Raw genomic sequence first — 21,812 nt, 5'->3', positions numbered from 1 at the left:
GTATGGTTACTATTTATTTTTCTTAACGTTATTTATATGATATAAATGTACAATAATGGATATCATGGCCACAAAAAATGTATAGAATTGAATAATATCATAAATGATCATAATAGTTATGATCACTTTAGTATATTGTTTTCATTTATATAAAATAAAATTAATTAATTAGGGAATATGATAAAAGTCAAAATAGATCATTTGCAACATTATTTTCCATGTTCTTAGAAATTTATAATTAACTATTATAACATATAATTGTTGTATCTAATATTTCTTAATATTTTTAGTTTATAGTCAGTAAATAATAACTTTCACACGAAATAAATCTTTAACTAAATATCTGAGGATTTTTTTTTTAGATCTTACTTAATAACGTAATACACACTTTGCAAACATATTATTTAAATGTTTAAACTCGTTTACTTTAGAAAACTATATCGTATATATTCAATCCTTGATTACTATTAAAAAGTTAGATATCCTAATTTATTATACACAATATAAGAGACCCAAAAGTAGCAAGGACTGTGTTTTGTAAGTTAAGTATTTTAAAATTTGACTACAATACTTTCATATAAATATTGTAAGTAATTTAATTCTTGAATATATACGATATATTCATTTTGAACATCATCATACTTTCATGTATCCACAGTGAAAAGTCTTTGGTTACAAATTTTTTCTTAGAGTAAGAGACTCTTGCAAAGCATCTTGTATTTATATGGATTAACAGCACCATTTTCGCACAAGATTTAGATCACTTACAATTATTTAACACAGATTTATTTTCTGGTTAACCAAGAAAAAGCTTTAAGAATTAAGTATGTTAATGTTAATGCATATAAAATCTTGTCATTTCGCTGACATTGTAACATATCCAGTTCAATAGCCATTACTCGACGATTTAATTTCGCTACTTGCCGACGTAAATGTTGTATTTCCTCGCTAGGTGGAAGAGAAACATCAAGTGCACTAAATAAGGGTGTTTGTTCTCTAAAACAAAAAATTATACATATTTCCAATAAAGTTTACAATATGCAAGTATATGTATAAATATTAGTACCTAGCATTCCTAACTATTTGCGTTTCGTATGAACCATGAGATTTAGAAGATGGACCTGAATCCTTATTCTCCGTTGAATATGAATTTAATTCTTCTTCATCAGCCGTTGGAAAATAATGATCATCCAATGTCAAGATTCTTGGAGGAGTCTACCAATAATACAAAAACTATATATATTACTTCATGTTTAATGTTCTTAAAAAAGTTACAAATATAATAATAAGATAAATATCAAATATAATAAGATAAAAAAATATTATATTGATTGAAATACACAAAAATATATATAAAGTTTTGAATTAAATTGAGAAATGTGAAGTATTATTTACCTGAACTCTAACAATATCTGGATCAGATGGTAATGTAGCATTTTCTAATGTAATTTCTCTTGGTGGTGCCTTTGTTCCAATATGTTGCTCTTGTCCTATATAAATTCAAATTTATCAAATGTTTTCTTCATTATGAACATTTAATAGTAATATATAACATATGAGTATAAAGACAATTTGTAAAGAGATGATATAAGTGATATGTCAAATAATTTGATAAAACTTAAAGAAATAAATGTGAATAGTTTCAGATTGATTGAATTTCTTTCAATTTAATAAAAGTTCTTGATTCACTGACCATAGAATATCTTTGTTAGTTAAAATTAAAGACTTTAATGTATAAATAAATGTCAAAAAGTAATGTATTTACCAACAACTAAAATTCTATCTGGAACATGCATCTCAAATTTTTCTGCTGCATCCATTTGATTCCAAGTAGAGCCATTTATACCAGCTACTTCTTCATCTGGGAAGTCATCACTAAGACGAATACTTTTGGGTACTCGCATCTTTTTGCTAATGTCCAAAGTAAAATTTGGGTCATAAAAATTATCAGCCTCTCCATTAAAAATAGTAGGGCTATGTGCTTTTGACATTGTAACTAAAAATTAAAAAAAAACTTAGAATTCTAGTTTTTATAATTGTAAAATTTGTTTATATTAAATTCATTATATTAACGTTTAATAATATGCATTACCTTAAAGTGTTTGATATTATTTAAAGCATTTATTTAAAAGTATGTATATATTTGAAAGTATAGAAAAGTATAAGAGCAATAAATATATATAAGAATAATATATCAAAGGCAATGATAAACTTGTGTTTTATCTTGTAAGATAATGTTAGAATATTTAAGATGACATAATTCATCATTTATTAAATAAGACGAATTTACGTTTTACAAAAGAAGATGGAAAGTTATGTATATTTTGTATACTTACTAATTATTAATAAACGAAACAGATTTATAAGTGAAACTATAAACGCTATATGCTTAATAATTTTACAGTACAGTTATAGTGAAAGAATATAACCGCGACACAAAAAGATATCCAATTTGAATTTTGTCTAAAAAAAACAAAATAGAGGAAGGCATAATATAAATAACATTTATAAATAATATCTATGACAGTAAACGCATATGTATGTTTGTGGAAGATTTACTTTCGCATACCTTTTCGATCGTTGAACACAAACTCGTTGAACGAAGTTAGTAACACATGTTTATGTAAAAGTGCAGCATACCCACATCGAGAGTAATCGATATTCGGAAATGTATCGATTTCGATAAAACTGCCGCCAAAATGACTGAAAATAATCGCCATTGAAATTTGGAACAACTGCATTTCTAATGTTCGTTTCTTGTGAATTTTCACGATTTTATTTTTAAGGACGTTATTTATAATACTGTATAGTACTTTAATTTAACGATTTATTGTTAAAAAAACATGAGTGTTACTGAATGTAAGTGTTTCTCCAAGAAATTGTTTGATTATTTGATAGAAAATTTAAAGGCTTTGTTTGTTTGTCGTCTTTGTTGCTATAATATTAATCAAATATAGACCTTATAATAATTATAACTTTTATAAAATTGGATGTAAATATTTAAACCAATATTTAATCTGACAAAAATTTAGAAAATACTTCTACGCATTTATATAAATACTCATAAAGTGTATTATTAATCAAATTGTGTAGCATCGTCAACAGGTAGAACTAAGCGCCAAAAAATTGATAAAACTGGGAGACTGTCAGCTTTCGAAAAATTAAAACAGTTAAAAGGTACTAAACATAAATATGAAGTTGATGAATTGGAGAATGTTTATGAAGAAGTTGATGAGAAAGAGTATTCTTTAACTGTAATAAAAAGGCAAAATGATGATTGGATTATTGATGATGGTAATAACATTACTTGATTGTTTAATAATAAGATTTGTTAATGTATTAAAGTCTTTAAGTATCTTATCATTTATGAGAATGATTCATTTGACACGAAAGGGGAAAGTGGTTACGTGGAAGATGGTAGAGAAATTTTTGATGACGATATGGATGATGAAAGTATTCAGGAAGCTAGAAAACAGAAAATCACTGGCCCAAGGAAAAGCAAGAAAGATAATATTAAAAAAAAAGGAAGTATTCAAAATATGATAATGAATATGCCTTCTAAAAAGAAAGTTGACATTGGATTGGACGATGATAATATTTTAAAAGATTTGATATCTGATTTAAAAAGGAATGATGCATCTAAAAAACCAGAAACAAGAATTGTCAAAAACAAATTTGTTACTGCTTCTCAATTGAATAACAGGTAATTAACCTTTTTTTATATAGCTGCTATTTCTAATATATTTTGTAATAAATTATCATCATTATAATAATTTTAGAAGTACTTATACAGAACAGAACTTACAGTCTGTTTCTGAACATGAGAAAGTACAAAACGATATTGATGACAATGATTTAACAATTTTTGATTGTCCAAAAAAAAAACATGTAAATAAACAAATGGAATCAACTTCTCAATTGAAAAATATTACATTGGATCAAAGTAGCAGTGAAAACATTATAGATGATGAAGTTATTGATGAATCAAAGACTGTAGTATCAGATACACAGTCAGAAAAAGATGTCAAGAAAAAAAGTAGCAGTCAAATAATTGAAGATGAAAGTGAAGATCTTAGTCAATTTGTTGGAGATGTAAATTTCTTTTTTGGCTTAATACACACTTTAAAACATTACTGATATTACAATTGTTATGTCTGTTACAGTTTTATAATGCAGATTTTGAAAATGAAAATATAAATCTTGTTGAAAAGTCAATGTCGTCTGTTAATAAGGAGAATGAAAAAAATAAACCAGTTATTCAAATGAAGAACAAGGGCATTGAAAAAGACATTTTTGATTCAGAAATTCTTAATAAAGTATTAGACACTGATTTTGCAACACAAACATCAAATATTGAAGTATCTATAGACACTACAGAACTACCTTTGCCCCTTACAACTGATGTCAATAAAGAAGAAGTATTTAGGTTTTATTGGTGGGATGCATACGAAGATCCTTTTAAACAACCTGGAGTTGTATATTTATTTGGAAAAGTCTTTGTACCATCTGTAAAAGCATATTGTTCTTGTTGTTTAACTGTAAAAAATATTCCACGAAGAATTTATCTTCTTCCTAGAGTATATGTATGTATGAATACATATAAGAATATTGTGCTTACAATGTTAAAAGCATTACAGCAATAATAATAATATAATCATAAATTTTAGGTGAAGACATCTTCTAATGAGAGTAACAAAGAAGCAAAATTAAATACAATGGAAGATGTCTACAAAGAATTTAATCAGTTTGCAAACAAGTCAGGCATAAAAGAATTTCGGTGTAATACAGTTTCAAAACATTATGCTTTTGAGCAAGAAGGTACCCCAACAACATCTGAATACTTAGAAGTAAGATATTCTGCACATTATCCAGCTATGCCTCCTGATTATACTGGACCATCAATAGAACGTATTTTTGGAATGACAGTAAATCCTTTGGAACTACTTCTGGTAGAAAGAAATATTAAAGGTCCTTGTTGGCTAGATGTTAAGTGTCCATTACCAACTGGTGTACAGACTAGTTGGTCAAAAATAAAGGTATAATAATTCAATTTATTAATCAAATTTATCTCTGTAAAATACATATTAAAAATTAATAACTTATTTAATCAATAAGGTGAATTGCATGAAGATGGAGAACATATCTGTTTCTTCAGAGTCTCAAACATTACCACCATTAGTGATAACAACATTAAATGTACGAACATCTTTAAATTCTAAATCACAGCAGAACGAAGTAGTCATGATAACAATACTTTTGCATCATAAATATCATATTGATAAAGAACCACCCAAACCATTATTTCAACAACATTTTTGCTGTATGTTAATTTACTTCATCCAAATAGCAACATGTATTTTTAGTATACAATTAATTTTTTTATTATTCCATATAGTGATCACCCATCCACGTGAGACCCCTTGGCCAAGACAAGCATGGGAAATGCTTTCAAATATTTCATATACCAAAGTAATGAAATTTGAAACTGAAGTGGATTTACTTGAAGAATTGTTGAAGATATTAAACACAACAGATCCAGACTTAGTAATTGGGTACGATTGTGGCTTTCAGTTTGATATATTAATGCATAGGATGTTCACTTTAAAAGTTTCAAATTGGAGTAGATTTGGAAGATTAAGGCGTTCTGTACCTCCTCTTTTTAAGGTATATAAGTATAACAATTCATTTTACTATATATTTGCAACAAATATATAAAAGAATGTTTTCTAGGGGAAGATAAATTTAAACCAAATATTAGCTGGCCGCCCTATGTGTGATATACAAGTATCAGCTAAGGAATTAAATCTTAAAGTTAGAAGTTACGACTTGCAATCTCTTTGCATAGCAGTAAATACTTTATAAGTTTTTATATGATATTGTATAAAAATTTACAAATATTTATTAGGAAAGAAATTAAATTGTAGTTACTATTATAGGTATTGAAAAAAAAGGAAAGTGAATGCAAAGAAATAAAACCGGGGGAATGCGCAGCGTTTTATAGTACAACAAATAAAATAAATAATTTAATTAAAATAACATTAACAGAAGCATTATATATTCTATCTATTGTTCTTGAACTAAATGTTCTTCCACTTGCCTTACAAATTACATGCATTGCTGGCAAGTACATATTTTACATAGCAAAATATATGAAGCAATTTTCGTGTTTAAATATGATCTTACTGTATGTAGGAAATGTTATATCAAGGACATTAACAGCAGGGCGTGCAGAACGAAATGAATACTTATTACTACATGCTTTTCATTTGAAACATTATATAACACCAGATAAACGAATTGCAAGAAAGGGAAAAAATACTGAAAATAAAGGTATAATTTATAGCGTAAATTTTATATTATTTGCAAGTAATTAATATTGTATTGTACTTAGAAAATACTAGAAGAAAGAAGCCAGCTTATGCTGGTGGCTTAGTTCTGGAACCAAAAAAAGGATTTTATGATAAACTTATTTTATTGATGGATTTTAACTCTTTGTACCCTAGTATAATTCAAGAATACAATTTATGTTTTACAACTGTACCTGGCGCTGCATATGTTGACAGTGCGGTAAGTATATTTATTATCGCTGATTAAGTATATGATCTTTGTTTTGTTTATGAATGTATACTTACAGAATTTGGCATTACCTGAGCCAAATTTAGAGCCCGGAATAATTCCAACAGAAATTCGTAAATTGGTCGAAAGCAGACTAGAAGTGAAAAAATTAATGAAGACACCAAATATTTCACCTGAATTAAAAATGCAATATAACATTCGGCAATTGGCTTTAAAGCTTACAGCTAATTCTATGTATGGTTGCTTGGGTGCAACTCATTGTAGATTTTACGCCAAAGGGCTTGCTGCTCTAGTTACAGGTAAAATATGAAGTAAAATTACATAATCATATTGTACTGATTACCTATAAAATACTAAATGTCTTTGCAGCAAAAGGTAGAGAAATTTTGCAACATACAAAAAATCTTGTTGAAAAGTTGAATTATGAAGTTATATATGGAGACACTGATTCTATAATGATAAATACAAATTTATTAGAGTATGAGGAAGTTTTTTCTGTTGGAAAAAAGGTAAGTATTAAATTATCGATATAATTATATTTTTATTTATTTCGTATTTACATAGTAATATTAATATGTGAAATTACTTTTTAGATTAAACAAGAGATCAACAAATTATACAAACGTGTTGAGTTAGATATTGATGGTGTTTTTCGCTATTTATTACTTCTACAAAAAAAGAAGTATGCTGCAGTTACGATGACAAAATTGCCTAACGGACAGATAGATTTAACACAAGAACATAAGGGTTTAGATATTGTGAGGAGAGATTGGTGTCAGTTAGCTTGTGATATTGGAAAGTAAGTAAAACATGCTGTATTTGATATTTAAAAAAAAAACTAAATATTGACGTTTATTAACATTATAAATAATTTTTAGAAAAATTTTGGATCAACTTCTTTCCGACCAACCGAACGAAAATCGATTAGAACAAATTTTCACAATATTACAAAATGTTGCAAAAAGTGTTCGAGACAATCAAGCTTCTTTATCGTCATTGGTTATTACAAAGCAATTATCGAAAAATCCAAATGAATATCCAGATACTAAACAAGCTCACGTGCAAGTAGCGTTAAGGTTAAATAAAGAAGGTGGTAGAATGTGGAAAGTCGGAGATACGGTTCCGTACATTATATGCAGCGTTTGTATTAGTTACTTCTTGTCAACACTATACTCTTTACGTTTTTGATTTGATGGTTTTATTGAATATATAAATTTTATTATATATCAGGATGGAACAGAGAAATCTGCAACTGAAAGAGCATATCATATTGATGAGTACAAAAAGAGTGATTCTTTAAAAATAGATGTCAATTACTATTTATTAAATCAAGTGTTACCTATTGCTTTGCGAATTTGTGAACCAATTGAAGGAATCGATGATGTTCTACTAGCTGAAAATTTGGGTATAATTTCAGTTTATATTAATTTAAGTAATTTACATAAGCTATCAAATGTATGTTATAGATCAGAATTTTCTAATAGGTTTAGAAAATATATATAAATCTAAGAGATCAATACACGAAGGAGAAAACAACGATATACCACTATTAGTGAATGACGATAGATTTAGATATTGTCTTCCTCTGAAATTTAATTGTAGAGATGAGAAATGTCAATCAGAAGTTATACTCAAAGATGTTGTCATTGAAACAGTAAGTAGTTATAAGAATAAGATTTTTTTCTTAGAGATTTCGTTCATTTATATTTCTGATTATTTAAAAACAAAAAAATATTATTTTGTAGCCCACTGGTAATCAATTATCGCTCGCTGCATGTTCAAATCCAGAGTGTACAGTAAAACCATGGATACATGTTAATATTGTACAAAATGCAATGGTACTTGCTGTGCGAGAAGCAATTACTGAATATTATAATGGTTGGTTAGAATGTGAAAACCCATTGTGTGGAGAAAGAACACAAGTACTTCCATTAGGTTTTTGTAGAAAATATCCAACATGCAGGAAATGTGGAGATGCTGATTTACATAGAGTAGTAAGTTACAAAATATATTATCATTCTTAAATTTGTTGAGGTATGTTAAAAACTACAGTGCTATATTATAGTTTTCAGAAACAAAACTTTACAATCAGATGTGTTTTTATCTTCATCTTTTTGATGTGAGTCAGCCGAAATATCAAAGTATGTATTCGCATTTTTTTTATTGAAAAGACGGATGTTTCATTAATTTACTTTCAGATTTATTATCTCAATATCCGCAAGGTATAAGAGCAGCATATGATTCCTTAAAGGAAGCAATAGAAAAGATTTTAAGGCGCAACGCGTTTTCGGTTGTATGTTTGGATACCATATTTTTAAGTATTAATTCCCAATATAAAACATTGGGTTTAAATACAAATATTCTAGATATATCAGATGGCTCAGACGATGAAATAGTAAGTTGTACACAATAAACAAAAATTATTATTAATTTTGGTAATAATGTACAATGATAAAATTTTAATACGATTATAACGTATATTTTAATACGATTATACGATTATAATACGAAAGTAAATCCGAATTTTTGTTTTTTTGTTTCAGATTTAAAACAAGAATTAACATTCTTTATGAATGTAATTTAATTTTTAAGCGATTAGAACTGTTCAGATTTGTTTCTGCAAGCTTATCTTCTTGAACTTAATTTTATTTTTTTTCTTCTGATATTTACATGGCACTATAAAATATTTAGGTAAGAAAATGAAATGTTAAAGTAAAAATGTAGAGCCTTGTTGTTTATAATCAAGTTCGTTAATTGTATGACAAATGGATTGTAGAAATTTATCATACTTTGTTCGTGAAAAAAGGAAAATACTTAATGTTCATTATTTCTACAAAGTATTTGTTATTTATGTATGACTATTATCTGGAAATCTATTGTAAGTTTATTATAATATAATATGTTAATATTAATGTTTAGTGTATGGAGTAAGTACAGCGATTTATTTGAAGCACACTCAAGTACGTCTCAAACGATATTTGACCTTCATTGGGTACAAGCCTTAGAATGTATTTCTCCCTAACTAAATGCTTTTTGTCTACTATGAGGTCCATTTTAATGTATTTTGATTAGGCTTACATTAATCCTTTTTTTATCATAGAATTTTGTTTTTCTATATTTTTCCTAAAAATGTCTGGTAATTCTACATAGTGATAATACTTGCAACTTATAATGCTTACTTGATTTGGAATATCCAGGTCTTTAAAATTCTAGCATCCAGAAATGTTCATTTGATTCTGAACTATTGACATCCTACACTCAAGGCCATTACTATCTTCATTTTCTATGGTTTTTGTGAAATCTCTACATTCATAACATGCACTGTTACTCTCAAATCCAGTTATTATTATATATCATACAATTAAAAGAAAATTACATAATGGTTTGGAAGATATTTTATTTAAACGTTTTTACACGCGATAAAGAACATTTAAGAATAATTTATTTTTGTATATTTGTATTAAAAATAATTAATGCAACAAGATAAAATCGCAATTTATATTCTTAACAAATATATGTTATCATTTTCTTTTCCTTCTTTATACGTGTCAATACTTTAATATTGATCTAATTGTTGAAACATTAAACTATTATTCTTTTTATAAGCTATATATATATATATATATATCAGAGGTATATCCCTTACATGTTATGTATTATACGGTGGTAAACCAAACATTTCAGGGTGAAATTCTTCAAGGCTGTTTATTATTAATGATGGATTTTCAATATAATGTTTTGGTAACATTGGATCTGGCACCATAATAACTTGCATTCCAGCATTAAGAGCAGCTTTTACTCCATTCGGAGCATCTTCAAACACAAGACACTAAAAACAGAAAACTTGTGTAAAACTAATCATAAGGCAAACTTGCAAAAAAAAATCACAAACATTAACTATAACAAACCTTTGAGGGATCAGGATTATCAGGAAAACGCTTTGCAGCAACTAAAAATATGTCTGGTGCTGGTTTACCATGAACAATATCAGGATCAGAACCACCAAGTACTTTATGATGAAATAAATTAAATACCCCTGTCCATCTTTGAGTTTTCAATTCAAAATTTTCTTTAGTTGAACCTGTTGCTAATGCAAATGGAATATTATAATGCTTCAGATGTTTTAAAAGCTGTTCGGCACCTATTTGTATATAATATATTGGAAATTAAACATAACAATATTCTTTCATGGAAAGAATTTTACCTTTTTTTTTCATTTGCTTAATTTCATACAAATTTTTATTTATTACCTGGCATTAGATTGGCAGAAGGAAATATTTCTCTGTATATTTTAGCTATTTCATTTTGAAATTCTTCTGCTGTTAAAGGTAAAGATAACATTTCAACTATAATTTGTGCAATTTCAGTGGTTTTCATACCCATTATTTTTGTTTTATGTTCCCATGTAAATTGCTTTCCATAGCGATTTGTAATACGATTAAAAGCTTCAGAGTAAAGTGTTTCTGTATCTATTGAGATTTTGATAAAAAATTATTTATACAATCAATATAATACATAAAATTCATTTATTGTACTGATTTTAATTATCATGTATAATTTATATGTTAATTTATAGAAACTGTGTTGAAGGCAGCTTTTGAAAATTATAACAATTTAAAATTTTTAATAAAAATTATAATTTTATTTCATACACAAACGCGGGTATGTATGTACAAAATTCTAACACAGCTTCCTTAAAAATTGGGAATAAAGCACATATAAACTCACGCGTGAGTGATTTTTTAACCTTTTCATTGACAGTAGAATCCGCTCATACAGATGCGTGGAATATTTTAATTTATACTCCTCATATTTCTTAATAATTGACATTAAGACCTTATTCATTACTATACGTGCATAGACAAAACAAAATTACTATATTCACATAAATAAATAAACTTATCTATAGGTTAATTCGGAGTATACATTGTATAAGAATATTGATTTTATAAAATAAAATTAAACAATTTGAAATATTCCTTCCTAATTATTGTATTAAGATAAGTTATCTTATTACTTTTAACCGAATCTCTACATTAATCTAATAGATACAAATACTATATAACTTGCTTACCAAGTAATAATCCGTCCATATCAAAAATACAATGCGTAACATTTTTATATTGAGTCTCAGACATTTTTCAATATAATTTTAGAATTCGAAGCAACTTGTGTTTGTTTTCTTAAAAATAATATTATGTCGTAAAACTATATTTCACTGATAACAATTACTTGATAAGTGAGCTAACACTTCGGGCAGATGCACAGACGATTGATTAATCAACCAATCGTCGCTTACGTTTACAGACAGAACATTGCTTACTATTTGCAATTCGTATAACATAGAAAAGTATTGTAATGAAGAAATATGTCAACAAAATTTTTTTTCATTCATTCTAACAGATGGAGCTTGAAACACTTTAACAATATAGTACTAAAAATATTTTCAAAAATATAACTATTCCACAGTTGCAGTTGTTTTTACACTTTTACAAGCTTCATTTATTCTTGGATGTTTATTGTGCAACGTATGGTTTATATTCTAAAGAAAGAATGGTTAAACAATTTTTACAACTTTTATATCTCTTTTTTATCACTTATAATTTAAGATCACGTCAAGAGAATAAGGGCAAAGCAAGACAAGAAGGGAAGCTATACGTCTTACTTGAAATCAATTTATTGAAACACATCAGAGTTACGTTTTTATTCTTGCATTCCTTATGCGTATAAAAGTTATCTACGTTATAATATTATATTTATTCTTATATCTTAAAAAAATAGTTCAAATTTGCAGCCAATTAGCTTAATATTCCTCGCGACAAACAATATTTCGACGTGATTAGATTTCATTAGAAAAAGGTTGCTGCGAGTAAATATCTGGAAGAAAATAGAATCGAAGTTGTCGAACAAATGTAGGGTAAAAATTGAAAGACGCTATCCGTACTGTGTAGTTGACTTTACTAAATCGGTTCTGTTTCTTCTTAGTGAGTCCAACTAAAAAGAAAAATTATCAAAGCCACTAAAAATAAGCGTGGATACGAATTAACACGTTGACAGCAAAGAGAATCCTCTCAAATTCGGTATTTTCAATAGACAACAATAGATAACACATTTCCACGCAACGATGGCACCTCCTCCACATCAAAGGACAACAATTGACCGTTTGGACCAATTGTATCGTGGATCACTTGTACAAGAATTAACTTACGAGAATGGTGACCGTCAAGTCAGCGAGCAAAAATAAACTACTTACTCGATAATTGTTTGACATTGCCTGTGTACATATTTATTGAATATATGTATTACTGAAAACTTAATATAAAAAATTCAAATAAATACAAATGCAACAAACAGAAGTACACACAAAACCCAAATGACCGTTATTCTTATTTCACGGCATGCATTCGTGCCAATATATATAAATAGCACGAGTATAAAACACCAATTTGAATTAAATACTAGAATTCGTAAAATAATTAAAATAAGTAAAGAAAAGAAAATGTCGTTTTATCAGGATCGAGAGACTATTACGTAAGTAAAAAGATCCATTTATGAATGCCAAAAAGTTAAGGAAAATTTGTTGCTTCAACTAGTCATAAATAAGGTTACCTTACATAACCGAATATCTAGACAAAACTACACTCGAAAAGAAATACGTGCAAACGATTAGATTAAGCTAAAAACTTTGCAAAAACTAAATTCATTTTGGAAGTCTATAATTTAGAGTGACGTATCTAAATTTGAATTAAATTAGTAAACATAATGTGCCTTTAGTGTTATGTCACATTAAAACTAGAACGTTAGAAAAGTGCCTTATAAGATATAGCTTAAAGGAAATAAAGTATGATGATATCACGTGATATATCTATGCACATATCATTTACTTTCCTTTAGAAGTATCAATGAATAGATAAATTGTTTTCAGGAAAAATACATAGTGTGTAAATTGCTCTTGAATTTTAGCGAATAAGTATTATATGTAACTGATTCTCTACAATAAAATTGACAATTTATTCTTACATTTAGCAACCTTATCGTAATCATAACTATATAAGCAATTTATGTTAAATATTAAAGGTTAATATTGTAAAATTAGTTTTTTTATTTGTACCTTACTTTAAAGTAAATATTAATTTTGCATCTTTTTTAATAATAATAATTTTTAATTTATGCAAGAAAAATTCAAATAACTGTATCATAATGATCAAAAATAATATTTTCTCTTTGCATTTTATTTTTCCTTGTTTATTCTATAATTACAATTCTATTTAGTATCTTTACATAGAAGCTCTTTCGGTTCTGCAACCAGTTTTGGGTAGGCCTCCAAATTTTATACAGACTAAACACAAGTTATCAGGTCAAGTAAGAGACAGAGATCTATATAACTGTTTACTTACATCAGCTCCAAAACATATATTATCTTTTATTATCCTTTGTAACCGTATAAACAGTCATTGTTGTACAAACAATAGAAATTAGCACATAAACACGTAGCAAACTAATAATTTATTGTACATGCGTAGTATGAAGTTCTTTAGTCAAAATAAATCTTTGTACCAATTAACAATAATTTCATCTTTTACCATGTAAATAATCAAAGAAATATTATGTATTTCTACTTATAATTCTGTCTCTCCTATGAAATGTATATTATTAATAGTGCATTGCAGAATTAAGATGGTTTTTAAGTTTATTAATATATACATATATATATATATATATATATATATATATCACTTTTGATATTAACAACCTTTTTAATAAAAATATAAAATCTTGGAAAATGTACCAAATGTGTACTGATATATGAATTAGTTCATTTTCAAGTAATCACATGTAAAATGTAAATTAACGAGGACACATAATGTTTCTTCCTCCATCTACATTTAAAGTTACTCCTGTAATAAAACTTGCATTATCACTTGCCAGAAATGCAATAGCTTTTGCAACTTCAGTAACATCTCCTGGTCTGCCAAGTGCATGAGTTTCTTTGCTGTGCTCAAAAAATGTTTTTAATTGTTCATCATTCATACCACTATTTTTATGAAGATTTGTAATTATAACTCCAGGATTTACAGCATTTACTCGAATCTAAGAAGTAAAAACAAGAATTATAATGTCTATATAAAAATTTTACTATGCATAATAAGTTTTAAAATTGTTTCTATGAACTTTATGTATGACACATACTTGTTTTGTTGCAAGGTCAAGAGCAATACATCTTGTAAATTGATCAATTGCTGCTTTACTCATACAGTATGATAGAATACCTGGAAATGCTCTTGTTCCACAAACGCTTGATACATTCACAATATTACCTTTAGTTTTAACTATATATGGAACAGCTAACATGGTTAAATTGTATGTGGAACGCACGTTTATATTGAATACCCTTCAACATTTAAATGTTATGTTATTTTCTAAAATTTAACATTAAAAAAAACCAAATTTATACCTATCATATTGTTCTAGTGACGTATTTTCTATGCTTCCACTTTCTAATATGCCAGCATTATTAACCAAAACATCTAATCGACCGTAATGTTTAATAGTAGATTCAACAATATTTTTTACGTCAGTTTCATTAGTTAATTCTCCAGTTACAATAAATGGTTTATTAGGTATACATTTTTCAGCAACTACATTTAAATTATCTATATTACGACCTGTTAATAATAGTGATGCTCCAAGTTGAGAAAAATGAACAGCTGTTGCTGCTCCAATACCAGAGCTAGCTCCTGTTATTAATATTACTTTTCCAGCAAATGCCATCTAGAATAAAAATATGATAGTTATTAAAATTGTCTATTATTAAAACGATAGTGATTATTTAGAAAAGAAGAGAAATTATTCAAAATGTTGATTTCGACAACATATTCAAGAATCATTGAAATCGGTGAGATCCTTCATTGTTTTTCTAAATAATCACCAAATTTAATATATATTATTAATATAATATATATTTAAAACTTTCTCGTAACCGTAACACAAAATTATCGTAACATAATTACCGTAACACAAAAAATTTATCCCACAACAATATTTTTAAATATTTTTTTACACAGTTTTTTGGCTTTTATATTTTTTACGTTGTATTTAATTTAATAAGTAAAATCAGATTTTTACTTTGCAATTGAGATAACATTAAACAGTATAAATCTCACGTTGCAATTCTGACGTGTACTGGAAATTTTACCATAACTCTGCTACATAAGTGCGGGGCCCAATTTTATGTACCAAAGTGAAGTCAAGTTTGTAGCGCCGCCTATTTTTCCTAAGCAAACTAAATGTGTAAACAAGTACATAGGTATATATCTAGTACGCTGTTTCTCTTTCGAAAAAAGTTGTTACATTTATATTTAACACTGTTGATATAATAAATTATAAACTATATTCAGCTTTTTATTCATATATATTCAACAATAAAACTGTAAAACATGTATGATTTTATTGATTAATATCACGATATAAGTATATATACAACTTTTTAGAATCGCTAAAGTAAGTTTAGTATATAAGAATATTCACGATAATTACAGTTTAAATAGAAATTATAACTAATTATAGACTTTTTAAAGTATCGCTTTCCGCTGACTTGCCTCGCGTGACGGCATAGGGGCAAAAAGCGATTGGACCGCCATAGTAGTAAGAATAGATATCAATTGCGTCCCTATCTCAATATGTACATAAATATAAAGCTTAAAGACTATAAACTATTGAGGTTTCGTTTTAAAATGTCTATTTTATTTAATAAAAGTTATTTAATATAAAAAAGAATGTTATGCAATATTAACAGTTTTTCTTTAGGTAGAGTAATAAAAATGATTTTGATATATAATTAATTTTCCTTAATGTAATCAAATATTTTGTGTAGTACAATTCGATTTAACTCTAGTCATTTTCCACAAGAAGTATTAAGCCATGTTTCCCAAAAGAACAATATTCCAAAGGTATTAAAATTTAACATTGCTATTACTGCATATAAGAAATACAGGGCGAACAGAATAATAATAATCAGAAAATTAAGTTTTTTCATAAGAAAAGATATATTTTGTTCGTACATCAACACATAAAAGCTATTATAATATTTACTAAGAAAAATTTTTTTATATCTAAATTTGTAATTAACCAGAAATTGATTAACTTTTGTTTGAAACATTTTTTCATCAGACTATTGGAAATGCCTGAAAAATCATGACAACAGTTGTGTGCCACACACTGTATATAACTTCTTTTGAAATGAATGAAAATTCATTTTTATTTATTTCTAAATTAAATTTTTATTAAATTATTTTTGTTCTTGAAAAAAATTTTACTTACTTCTACCGGTTATTATATAACCAATGTTTTCCTAATATAATGTAAAAAAACTAGCAAAAATTGTTGTTCTGTATTACATATAATTATTGTGAAATGTTGCATCTACGCCAATGAGGTTCTGCCTGCCACGTGTTCTCATTATCTCTCTCTATCTCGCTACATTTTTCGTCAGTCAGTCCGTATGTCTGTACAGCCACGACAAATAGCGAACTAGAAATGAATGTGTGCATAAGAATAGGTGTATTCCTTCCACTTTTAACTATACCTTTGTATTATGCATTAAAGAATATTATAGAGTAATTAACTGCAAATTTATACCGGAAATACTTTATATCTGTGGTTTAATAGTTGCAATACTTAAATACATATCTGATATTGAAATTAGTGAAATTTTGACCTTTTTTCAAATATCATCGCAGATTAAATTGAAATAAAGTATTTTTTTAAGTATACAATTTTTTTTCTTTTTATAATTTCAATTTTTTATTTTTATACTTATACTGTAAATATCTTCAACATTATTTACAAAAAAAAGAAATAAGTGACGAAACAATGTAATTTTGACATTTTTAATTTTTGTCTTATTTTGATCTGTAGTGTCACACTCTAGAATATTACTCACTTGTAATTAAATTCCCTATTTTGTTAGGAGCATATTTAAATTTTTAATTAGTTTTACGGCATATTTAATAACATGTAAATGAGATATGCGTTTAAATTTGTTCTCATTTCAATTAGATGGTATTAGTAGGTCTCAATATAGAAATTTGTTGATTTTGTAGCGTGTATGCGAGAATAAAGTAATTATTAATTATTCTTTATTAAACAATATATAAATATTTCTACATTAACTTTTTAATGTAGGATTTTAAAGTTATTCTAGGGAGAATTTTTAGTGTCACTATTTATAAGACAAATAGTTTAAGTTTCTAACACTAGAGGACGCTTTTTAGTTCTCGAGTTTCCATTAACTTTGTATATAACCGATGCTTTTAATTTCTTTTCACATGGAAGAGGCGTAGTCGAAGGTAGGTTAAATTAAAGATTTCAGAAAATTATATTAAATTAATGGTCGCTTTGATGAATCTTTACTCATTTGCACCCTATAATTTTTATGAATGCATTTAAATGTTTTGTTACATGTACAATTGATTTGTTTTAAATATCCTGGGATAAAATAAGACTGAACACATGGTATATTATATCAAAAGTGATTTCATATTTTGTTTTAAAAGAATTACACTAATGAAAGAAAAATGTTAATTCTTCATTTCATATTTAAAATAAAATTCTTTTAATATATGAGAGTACCGTTTTCTTATAATACATTCTTCAAACGTGTAATGGCATACTATATTTCATGCTAATATAAATTGGTATTATTAATTATAATACTTGTATCATTGTTTGCCGAAATTTGATACTATAAATATAGAAATAAAAATTTTTATTTACGTGAATATTTAAATTGATACATACGTGTATGTATGTATACATGTATGTGTGTGTGTATGTATATATATATAAATTTAATGGTATAAAGTGTAATGTTTAAATATAAAAAAGTATAAACAAGAAAGTACATAGGTAGGTACATCTAATACTTTTAGATTTTTGTCACATACTGTTTACTAGATATAGTAATTATTTTGTGTACATAAAGTATGGAGTGTCATATTTGAAATTATCATTTTGATTTTAAATAGTATTATGGTTCTTAAAGAAAAGGGGTCAAATAATATTTCTAAAATTATAAAAGGGATGTAAAATAGATCAAAAGAAAATTTTCTTATTGGCAGCACTTACAAAGTTTTAAAGTAATCTTTATTTTTTTAAAATAAATACATTTTTTAATAACAGGACAGTGTTATACATTCTAATAAATTTAAGCATCAGATTTTTTATTATTAGTCTATTCTTTTTGTAGGAAGAATATTTGAACACATGTGACAACAATATGTTATTACATATTAGTCACTATAATCAGTACATTTACATAGATTATATTTTTTAAATGATTGAACAAAATAATTTTTTAAAATATATATTTTAAATATTTATATTTGTATCGGTTGCATTATTGTAGATCTCAATTATTATTATTATATTGAACACATAAGTAAAATTTCATATTATTACAGAAGTTATATTTGATTCTTTCTATTCTTGCATATTCTTTCTTTAGATGTTATCTAAATAAGTACTAGTCTAACCACAAAAGGTATGATTATTAAATTTCACGCAATATGCTATAACTCCGTTCTGGAAAATTTATATTCTCATTTAAAAGAAATTCTTTGAAGTGTCTTCAAATAGAACATTTTTCTTTGTTTTATCATATATACTTGTGTAATTTGAAATAATAATTTCAAATATGTTATTTCATATAAAGACATAGCAAATTATTCTATGAATAATTTTACAAAGAAAAATTTTATTCTATATATGTATAGAATTTGATTAAAAGTTAAGGTTTGAAAATAAATTATGTAATGCTCATAAGGTAAGTTTGCAGCAAATGAAACATGTACTGATTATTTTTGTATTTCAATTTTTTTTTATTTTCAGAGTCTGTAAATTGAAGAAGTAATTTATTTTGCAAGCAAAATTTGTATGCAAAGAAGGAATAACAATGCCGCAAAACGAGTATATTGAAAGACATCGTAAACTATATGGACGACGATTAGACTATGAAGAAAGGAAGAGGAAAAAAGAGGCTCGTGAACCTCATAAACGGGCAGAACGTGCTCGTACTTTACGTGGTATAAAAGCAAAAATTTTTAATAAGGAACGACGAAATGAGAAAATACAAATGAAAAAGAAAATTAAATCTCACATGGAAAAAACTGTAAAACAAATGTCAAGTAATGTGTCAGATGGAGCATTACCAGTATATCTGTTAGACCGTGATATTAAAAAAGATGCAAAAATATTATCAAATATGATTAAACAAAAACGCAAAGAAAAAGTTGGTAAATGGGATGTTCCAATACCTAAAGTTAAAACACAATCAGAATCTGAAGTTTTTAAAATAATGAGAAGTGGAAAAACTAAAAGAAAATCATGGAAAAGAATGGTCACGAAAGTGACTTTTGTTGGTGAAAACTTTACACGGAAACCACCTAAATTTGAAAGATTTATCAGACCCATGGCGTTACGTTTCAAGAAGGCACATGTAACTCATCCAGAATTAAAAGCTACATTCTGTGTACCAATCATTGGAGTAAAAAGAAATCCATCTTCATCTATGTATACAAGTTTAGGTGTTATAACAAAAGGAACAATTATCGAAGTTAATATTTCAGAATTAGGTTTAGTAACACAGTCTGGGAAAGTAGTTTGGGGAAAATATGCTCAAGTCACAAATAATCCAGAAAATGATGGTTGCATTAATGCTGTATTACTTGTATAAGTTATCACTATTGTACTAAATGTTAATAATAAAAAGTATATTGAAATGAATATCTTGTTGATTATTTCTCTAAATATTATAAACAATTATAAAGAAATGTAAATTATATGATAAATTATGTAGATTAATAGATTTTATTTTGTATTCAAGATACTTTACTTTTTTTTTTGTAAAGGTAGTTAATTTTCTTGTATTTTTTTTCAGTTTTCTATGCTATTGATCTCAACATGCAGATTTTTGTAAAGACACTTACTGGGAAGACCATCACCTTAGAGGTTGAGGCATCAGATACCATTGAAAATGTTAAAACTAAAATTCAGGATAAAGAAGGTAATAATGTAAAATATCTTACACAATGAATATTTAAATAATCAAAAACACTCATTCCAGGTATTCCACCAGATCAGCAAAGATTAATTTTTGCTGGCAAACAACTAGAAGATGGTAGAACTCTCTCAGATTATAACATTCAGAAAGAGTCTACATTGCATTTGGTCTTACGTTTACGCGGTGGAGCCAAGAAACGTAAGAAGAAGAACTATTCAACTCCTAAGAAAATTAAACACAAAAAGAAGAAAGTTAAACTCGCTGTGCTCAAATTTTACAAGGTATGTAAATGTCATTTATAATTTTAATTCAACAAAAATATTATTTCATGCACTGAGTGTCACTGGAGTCATTAGTGAGTCACATTAGTGAGTCTACTTTCTGTTAAGGCCGTTTGGATAATTTCATTTATCAAGTCTAAAAATCTACACCTTCCTTGAATAAGTGCCTGACTTGGACCCCAATTTTCATGCAGTTATCCAATTTTTACTGTATAATGAAATCATAACATGGGCCATTCATGACCTTTTTTATTTAATAATTATTTTTGTAGTTTTATGGAGGTTGTAAATTATGACTTACAAACACATGTAATGAATTCAATAACGTGGTCTGAATAGAAATATCATTGGTGATCCACATGGCCTGAATAGACAATCATGTGAAATTGGCACAGTCTAATGTGTTAAACATGTCATATATCATGGTAATCGTGATACAAACAAATTTAAAAAGACTAAAACTAGTTAAGTGTTCATCAAAGAACAGTTAAAAGTTGAAAAAATATTATGTAAATTTATACTCTTTCATTACACATATATGAATCTTAAAAATATTTTATTAAATAGGTGGATGAAAATGGAAAAATTCATCGACTAAGAAGAGAGTGTCCCATGGAACAATGTGGTGCAGGAGTTTTTATGGCAGCAATGGAAGATCGTCATTACTGTGGCAAATGCGGTTATACACTTGTATTTAATAAACCGGAAGACAAATAAGTTGAAAATATGTATCTTCACTCAATTAAAAACATTTCATAAATACAAACGTATTATTTGTTATTCTATATATCTCTACGTCAATTCGAATCTTCAAATTTATAATTTTCGTAAATAAAATTGCTTATAATATTGGACAAAAATCATACAATACATTATACGATACGTGTTATACATTA

At 26.9% G+C, this 21,812-nt stretch overlaps 6 protein-coding genes across 11 annotated transcripts; 3 read left to right on the top strand and 3 right to left on the bottom strand.

The window, feature by feature from the left end:
* Positions 1–335: 335 nt before the first annotated feature.
* Positions 336–2,756, bottom strand: Tango11 (transport and golgi organization 11). 2 transcript variants are annotated; one of them, XM_076326529.1, is made up of 5 exons: positions 2,570–2,756; positions 1,766–1,996; positions 1,396–1,490; positions 1,067–1,215; positions 336–996 (listed from the first exon to the last, which is right to left on the bottom strand). In XM_076326529.1, the coding sequence occupies exons 1-5, from the start codon at positions 2,739–2,741 to the stop codon at positions 786–788; spliced, it is 858 nt and encodes a 285-aa protein (XP_076182644.1). In that variant the 5' UTR covers positions 2,742–2,756; the 3' UTR covers positions 336–785. The 2 variants fall into 2 exon arrangements, with proteins under 2 accessions (XP_076182644.1, XP_076182655.1); XM_076326540.1 differs by lacking the exon at positions 2,570–2,756 and adding an exon at positions 2,337–2,453 and having other exon boundaries at positions 339–996.
* Dnapol-alpha180 (DNA polymerase alpha catalytic subunit) lies at positions 2,691–9,288 on the top strand. Its single transcript, XM_076326562.1, has 22 exons — positions 2,691–2,859; positions 3,094–3,294; positions 3,394–3,703; positions 3,780–4,092; positions 4,164–4,583; positions 4,668–5,036; positions 5,116–5,320; positions 5,396–5,664; positions 5,731–5,847; positions 5,937–6,120; positions 6,193–6,330; positions 6,392–6,567; positions 6,635–6,875; positions 6,946–7,085; positions 7,170–7,375; positions 7,455–7,716; positions 7,807–7,981; positions 8,061–8,230; positions 8,322–8,570; positions 8,642–8,717; positions 8,775–8,971; positions 9,120–9,288. The coding sequence occupies exons 1-22, from the start codon at positions 2,844–2,846 to the stop codon at positions 9,123–9,125; spliced, it is 4,440 nt and encodes a 1,479-aa protein (XP_076182677.1). The 5' UTR covers positions 2,691–2,843; the 3' UTR covers positions 9,126–9,288.
* On the bottom strand, positions 7,112–11,980 carry LOC143154417 (pseudouridine-5'-phosphatase). Of its 4 annotated transcripts, none has more exons than XR_012994089.1 (7): positions 11,651–11,980; positions 10,827–11,045; positions 10,485–10,663; positions 10,223–10,405; positions 9,756–9,879; positions 7,916–7,969; positions 7,112–7,828 (listed from the first exon to the last, which is right to left on the bottom strand). XR_012994089.1 is itself a non-coding variant. In XM_076326558.1 (4 exons), the coding sequence occupies exons 1-4, from the start codon at positions 11,712–11,714 to the stop codon at positions 10,226–10,228; spliced, it is 696 nt and encodes a 231-aa protein (XP_076182673.1). In that variant the 5' UTR covers positions 11,715–11,965; the 3' UTR covers positions 9,956–10,225. The 4 variants fall into 4 exon arrangements, 1 of the variants encoding a protein (XP_076182673.1); XR_012994078.1 differs by having other exon boundaries at positions 7,117–7,828; positions 10,485–10,717; positions 11,651–11,965; XR_012994082.1 differs by lacking the exon at positions 9,756–9,879 and having other exon boundaries at positions 7,119–7,828; positions 10,485–10,717; positions 11,651–11,965.
* A 1,807-nt stretch (positions 11,981–13,787) lies between these two features.
* On the bottom strand, positions 13,788–15,829 carry LOC143154404 (3-oxoacyl-[acyl-carrier-protein] reductase FabG-like). 2 transcript variants are annotated; one of them, XM_076326556.1, is made up of 4 exons: positions 15,588–15,829; positions 15,032–15,348; positions 14,767–14,968; positions 13,788–14,667 (listed from the first exon to the last, which is right to left on the bottom strand). In XM_076326556.1, the coding sequence occupies exons 2-4, from the start codon at positions 15,346–15,348 to the stop codon at positions 14,425–14,427; spliced, it is 762 nt and encodes a 253-aa protein (XP_076182671.1). In that variant the 5' UTR covers positions 15,588–15,829; the 3' UTR covers positions 13,788–14,424. The 2 variants fall into 2 exon arrangements, with proteins under 2 accessions (XP_076182671.1, XP_076182672.1); XM_076326557.1 differs by lacking the exon at positions 15,588–15,829 and adding an exon at positions 15,558–15,563.
* Positions 15,830–17,880: 2,051 nt separating this feature from the next.
* On the top strand, positions 17,881–20,358 carry Ip259 (NSA2 ribosome biogenesis factor-like IP259). Its single transcript, XM_076326553.1, has 2 exons — positions 17,881–17,924; positions 19,465–20,358. Exon 2 carries the CDS (start codon positions 19,529–19,531, stop codon positions 20,306–20,308), a length of 780 nt encoding a protein of 259 aa, XP_076182668.1. The 5' UTR covers positions 17,881–17,924; positions 19,465–19,528; the 3' UTR covers positions 20,309–20,358.
* Rps27a (ribosomal protein S27A) lies at positions 17,906–21,682 on the top strand. Its single transcript, XM_076326560.1, has 4 exons — positions 17,906–17,924; positions 20,513–20,638; positions 20,699–20,916; positions 21,484–21,682. Exons 2-4 carry the CDS (start codon positions 20,536–20,538, stop codon positions 21,631–21,633), a joined length of 471 nt encoding a protein of 156 aa, XP_076182675.1. The 5' UTR covers positions 17,906–17,924; positions 20,513–20,535; the 3' UTR covers positions 21,634–21,682.
* The last annotated feature ends 130 nt before the right edge of the window (positions 21,683–21,812 follow it).

The sequence above is a fragment of the Ptiloglossa arizonensis genome, chromosome 1 (genome assembly GCF_051014685.1).
Source record: "Ptiloglossa arizonensis isolate GNS036 chromosome 1, iyPtiAriz1_principal, whole genome shotgun sequence".
Taxonomy (NCBI): Eukaryota; Metazoa; Arthropoda; class Insecta; order Hymenoptera; family Colletidae; genus Ptiloglossa; species Ptiloglossa arizonensis.
The sequence above is the reverse complement of the archived record's forward strand: the minus strand, read 5'-3'. Positions and strand labels throughout refer to the sequence as shown.